At 57.5% G+C, this 6,000-nt stretch overlaps 1 protein-coding gene across 1 annotated transcript in view; it reads left to right on the top strand.

The window, feature by feature from the left end:
• Positions 1–1,976: 1,976 nt before the first annotated feature.
• RUNX3 (RUNX family transcription factor 3) overlaps positions 1,977–6,000 on the top strand; it is a 59,761-nt gene continuing 55,737 nt past the window's right edge. Inside the window, exon 1 of the mRNA XM_055332809.1 lies at positions 1,977–2,051. Within this exon, the coding sequence (XP_055188784.1) occupies positions 1,994–2,051 (58 nt within the window). The 5' untranslated portion in view covers positions 1,977–1,993. The remainder of the gene's footprint in view (positions 2,052–6,000) is intronic.

Raw genomic sequence — 6,000 nt, 5'->3', positions numbered from 1 at the left:
AGACTGAACCTTCACAGGGTTCCAAAGGAGGCACAAGCAGCTGAGTTTCCAAGGGCCGTACTGCTCCCTGGTGACCAGTGTGGCTGTGGGTGGGAACAAGTCTCTGTGGGGCCTCAAACAGGCCCCTCCTCCTCCTCCTGGATGCCCCCCCTGCTTCGCGTTGGCCTACAGAGACCACCGCGTGTGCGAGGATGGTTCCTGGGGCCCGGCTCCAAGCTGAGGCCTCCTGAGAGAGGCCGGGGCAGTGCCCAGGAAGCAGAGGGCTTCCTGAAGTCTCCGGACTGAGCTCAAGGGCACTGCAGGGTGCTGTGGTATTACAGCTGAAGCCAGGCTGGTCAATCAGAGGCTGGCGTGCTAATCCCACTCACAATACTCTGTGGCCTTGTACGAGCTGACTTCAACATCCTGGCCTCAGTGTCTGACCTATGAGATGGGTGAGTAGAGCTTACAAGGGAAACGGTGAAACCACCACCCTCCCCCGCCCCCGACCTGCCTGGGCTTCTGGGGACAGAGTATAGGATTGAATCACTTTCCATGTCTTTTCTGCTTCGAAGTCTCTCTGAGCCTTGAACCCTCTGGGACACAAAGGATTCCAAAAGTGCCTTGATAAAGGATAAGACAGGGGGGTGTTCAGGGAGGTGGGGGGACAGCCGTGAAGGCAAGGGAAGCCCAGGCCCACTAAGCTAAAACGAAAAACCCCAACAAGATGAAAGTGGCCCAAATGAGCAAAGGGCCTTGAATGCCAAGCTCAGGGCTCAGAACCCGAGCTCTGCAGAGGGCTCCTTGGCACAGACGGCCTGGCTGCCAGCCTTCACGGGGTAGGCCTCGGTGGGCAGGCTGCACTGGGGCGTGAGCACGGGTGATGCCACTCCATGTGTTTCCCTTTGTACTTGATCCCAGCTGCCATAAAATCCCCCTGAAGTGCCACACATGTGGACGCTTCTCCCTGGCAGCAGCGGTGGTGGACCACGGCAGAGTGTCAGCCGCAGCCCGGGGGCGGGGGGGGCGTGGAGGGGAGCCCCCACCACCCGCTGGTGGGTCTGGCCAGGGCCCTCGGGGCTCCCAGCCCGCCCAGGCCAACACTGGCCTTAATTAAAAATGAGTCTCCTACAGGATCCAAACCACCGCCCGGCCACCCCCTCCAACTCTCTCAGTTCTGCTCCCGGGCCGCGTGCTGAGGCCAGCCCCACAAATAAAAGCCACCACTTTTCCCCCCCCCTCTTTCTCTTTCTTTCTCTCTCTCTCTCTTTTTTCTCTTTTCCAAAAAGAGAGAGGCAGCCACAAAATCTTCTAAGAGGCCATGACGTCACGCCCAGGTGACCACAGCCCAGCCAATGGGCCAAGGCCGCGAGCTGCCTTCTTGCATCCTGTGAGCTGAGGTTGGGTTGACACTGTGAAGGCCTGGTCCCTCAACCACAGAACCACAAGGCCAGGCCCTCAGCCGCCTTCAGGGCCCTGCGCGGGAGCTGGTTGGCTCTTGGTCCTCCCCACCCCCGGGCCGCCCTCGCACCCACTGGAGCCCGGGCTCTGTTGGGGGTGAGGCTCATTCATTCATTCCCCGTGGCGCTGATGTTGGGCCTGGCTCTGCTCTCGCTGCCCTGCGAGCTCCTCCGCCCTGGCTGCTGAAGGCCCCTTCCCGCCATCTAATGATACACTCTGCATACGCTTCTGTTGAAAATTTGTGGCTAGACATTCCTGTGGGACTGGGAATCCAAATTCTTGGGTACAAACAGAAACTTACTTTCCTTGGGGATTTTTTTTTTCTCTCTCTCTCTCGCTCACACACACACACTCTCGCGTTCTTTCCTTTTTTCTTTTTCGTAGCAATAGGGGAAAAAAAAGAGACAAAACAAAAAAACAAAAAGCGACACCACTACCCACCCCCCACTTTTATTTTCAAAAGTAGCTAGGAAAAAATAAAACAACAGCCAACCAAGTCAATCCCAAGCCAACCCCCTGAAGGTCTGATTTCTCGCCTTCCTCAGAGAGGGGCATGGCATCGAACAGCATCTTCGATTCCTTCCCGACCTACTCGCCAACCTTCATCCGCGGTGAGTAATGACTGCCCAGGGCCCTGGGCTGATCCTTTTGGGTGGGGAGCTGTGGCCAGGCTCCGGACCGCGTCCCTCCACCGACCACCCTGGCTGCCTTCAAGTGCGTGGCCTGCCTACCTAAATCTGCTGACTCCTGAAAGCTTGAGGTGGGAAGAGGGGTTGGTGGCCTCCGTGGTCTCCTGGGGTGGACTTTTGTGGGACTTTTACCCTCAGGTGGTGGAGACAGTAAGTGGTGGGGGGGAATGGATGCCCTAAGACCTCAGAGGCTTACCTGGAAGGCTCCTGGGGTGGAGAGGACATGGAGAGTCTTCCTGTGACCTGAGGCTTCCTGCCTAACTGACGGGGCCCTCGGGCCCTGCAGCCCCAGCCCCTGGCCCACCCGGAGAGCTCAGACCCTCCACCTGAGCTCAGGCAGACGGGGGCTCTGGGACATGCTCAGTTCTCCCAGAGCCAGGCCAGCTTCTGTCAAGAGCCATGGATCTGCAGATCTTTCTGAGGACTTCTCCCAGACTTTCCAAAGTCATCCTGGGCTAAGGGAGGCAGAGGGAGGAGAAGGTGGCTACAGGCTTTTGTCGACAACTTGCATAGCTCTGGGGTGCTCTGAAACTGGGTAAGCATCGGGGGCGGGGGGAGCAGGCCTGCAGAAGGTTTACAGACTTGGCCACGGGTTTTGGGTGGGGGTAAGAAAGTGTTTCTGCGTGGCTTTTTTTTGCCTCTATTCATGGCCTAGAGTGACCCAGAGGTTTGGGCTACGTCCCTCAACAAGAATAGGGTTCCAGGATCCCCCACTTGGAACCTCTGATGGAGGCTGGAACCCAGGGGGAGAACTTTCCTGCCTCTGCCTGGCTTTTAGGGCTGATGTGCCCTGGCCTCAGACAACCCCCTGCTGCCTTCCTTCCCCCCCGCAACCCCTGCATCCACCCTGCTCCCCAGCAGGAGTCCAGACGGGGCTGTGGCACCTGAAATTGGGAGTCAGGAGGCCCTGAGCTTGAGTCCCAGGTCAGTGGCTACCTTGCCAGCGGCCTTAGGCAAGTAATGTCACCTCTCTGTGCTCCAAACGGAGGCCCCCCAGGCTGTGACATTCGAGTTGTCTGAGGCTGGGGATGGGCTGTGTATGAAGGCAGTGCCTCTGCGTTATACACGGAGACAGGGTCTCTTCCAGAATAGAGGGGCCGAATGGGATCTAAAACCCAAGGGTTAGGGGGCTGGTGTCGCCTTGTCTCAGCTGAGGTGTGCAGCTGAGACACAGAAGTTGGTCCGACTGTCTGCCTTTCTGCCCATCGGCCCGTCCCACCGCTGACCAACTGAGTGACTCCGAGCCAGTCCTTGGGCGGCCAGCTATGGGCAGGGACCGGAGCACGTTTAGGCGCTTGTTGTTTAAAGGTTTCTGCGAGGGCTTCTCTGAGGTGGGGCGTCTTCCTCCTCCCTGGAGGGAAGCTGAGGCAGGCTGTCGGGGGGCAGATGGGAACTGAGTGGGGGAGGAAGGGGGGCTGCCGTCCCCGAGGCGGATGCACTCCCGCCAAACCTGGTTGTGGCTGGTGACAGGCAGCAGCCTCGGGTCTGGGAGCTGACAGCCGTGGCTCCTTCCTTCAAGCTGCTCCTATTATAACTCTATTCCCTTTGTAGTCCCCGGAGCTAATTAAAGGCAGTCTGTGGCAAGAAAATAAGAGTTTATAAAAACCATTTGCTGGGTCTTTGTAATCTGTATTTCTCCCTCCGTGAGCAAGATGGGGAAATGTAGTGTTTAAAACAAAGGAATTTGGGGAGACGGGCCTAAGGAGCTGCCACCTAAGATGGGTTCCTGAGGCCACAGGGCCGGAGAGATGGCAGAGGGAGCAACAGGGGGAGCGAGAGGAGAGCGGGTGGCTTTGGGCTCAGTGTGTGCCCAGGGCCAGGAGGCTCCTGGGCACAGCAGGCTGATTCCAGGCCAACAGGGACACAGATATGCTTTGTGAGCCAGGGTCCTCAGGGATGGCTCCAGGTCCGGGGTCTGAGGCGTCTGTCCACACCCTGTCTGACTGACCCCTTCTCTCCAGCCCCGCTCTGTCTGCCGTGTCTGCTCGCAGCATACTTGCTTTGGGGGATCTGTCTCCCAAACCTGTCCGCCGAGATTTGCAGGCCGCAGCTGCCGATTCTATCCCCAAAGAGGTCCAGCCTCTGGGTTGGATAAAATACTGGGCTCCCCACTGCCCCACACAGGGTCTTTACCCTGTTCTGAACCACAGATCTTTCTAGAGCCTCAGGAAGCCCCTAGACTTCTTTTCAGAATCACATTCAGATGCATAAACCCAAATCCAGAGGATGATGCAGGCAACCAAATCTATGGCAATGAGGGAATCCAACTATTAAAAAAAAGCAAGTGGTGAGGTTGTGGCCACGTGCCTCTGTCGTGACATAGGGAGCGCAGAGACCTTGGGTGCTCGGTATCGGCCACCACACAGTGGTGAGGAGCGTAAATGGCTTTTCCAGATACTCTGTGACAGCCCTAACGACACCGAAGAACACCTGCGACTTGTGGGAACAATGTCATGTGTTCCCACCCCAGGCCACAGATGTCCTGAATTCAGTGCAAGCGGGAACTCCAGGCCGACTGCCCCAGTCCCTCTGCAGGGGGGCTCAGGATGTCGCCACCCCCACCCCTGGAGCTTTCAAGCACAGGGATTCCCAAATCCAAAACGCACCTCAGTTCACTCTGGAGAAGAGGTCTGGGCAGAGGGTGGAGAGCCATTCCATTCCCACCGTGAAGTAGAGGGTGAGGAGGAAAGAGGACAAAAGGGGCCCCCCCGGCCCCCCAGCAATTCTCCATTCTTCTTCCTCCTCCTCCTCCTCCTCCTCCATCCCTCCTCCTCCATCCCTCCTCCTCTGCTGGGACTAGCCCCCGGACAAAAGGTATTTATTCCTCTCTTTGACAAATGGAGACTCTGAGGCCTCATGGCTCTGACTCAGACATACGGCACGACCATGGGCAAGGCTCTTCCTCTCTTTGGGCCTCGGTCTCCCCATCTGGCGAACACAGGCAACGGCCTTGAGGACGCCCAAGGGCCCATCCGTAGCTCCATGGAAGGCCAGCACCCTTGTCCTAAACTGCCTGTGAGGCCCTTCTCTGGGGCACCCCCCTCGCAGCACATCCCTTGACCTACCCACGCAGGCAAAAGCACTCCCCTTGGGGACACTGAGGAAGCGTTCCCTTCTGGGGAAGAGACCGAGGAAATGGGCCTGAACTGTAACATGCGGGATTTAGGAGACCCTGGGGAGGCAAAGGTTTGCATTCACCGGTAATTCCACAAAGGCTTATCAAGGAGTAGAGGTGGAGATTCAAGCTGGGGCTCTGGAATCCGAAGTTGGCCCTCTGTAGCCTCAGGCAAGTCCCTTCGCTTCTCTGTGCCCGTTTTCTCATCAGTAAAGCGGGGATGATGATTCCACCAAACTCACGGGGCTCTGGAGAGAATGAAATGAGCAGGGAGCCCGGCACAGAGTCCACGCCCCATAAATGTCCTCATTCTTAGAAGTTCCACGAGCCTGGTCTTGGCTGGGATCTTGGATACAAGAGAGAGACTGGGTCAGGCTCTCGGCCCTTGAAGAGCTCAAGGTCAAGGTGTGGAAAGAGATAAGTAAACTGTAAATTGTACTGGGGTGTGATCAATGTTTTAAGGGGGGGGGGACGAGGGGTCTAGCCCACCCCCGGGGAAAGGAAGCACAATTCTCCCGGAGAAGTGGCACTCAGGCTGGGTCTTGCTGGGTGAAGAAACAACAAAGGGGGAGAAGACATCCCAGGAGAGAGAACAGCCTGGGCCAAAGGTGGAGACAGGAATGAGATGACCCTGGGCACCCCCACCCACCCACCCACCCAATGGCCAGAGCGAGCGGAAGTGCTGAAGTGGACGGACAACCTGTCTGTTGGGCCTCCAGTCTGTCAGGCCTCCAGTCTGGCCATGATTATCTTAGC

Source organism: Nyctereutes procyonoides, unplaced genomic scaffold (assembly GCF_905146905.1).
Source record: "Nyctereutes procyonoides isolate TBG_1078 unplaced genomic scaffold, NYPRO_anot_genome, whole genome shotgun sequence".
Taxonomy (NCBI): domain Eukaryota; kingdom Metazoa; phylum Chordata; class Mammalia; order Carnivora; family Canidae; genus Nyctereutes; species Nyctereutes procyonoides.
Note: the sequence above shows the minus strand (reverse complement) of the source record. Positions and strands in the feature narration are given on the sequence as shown.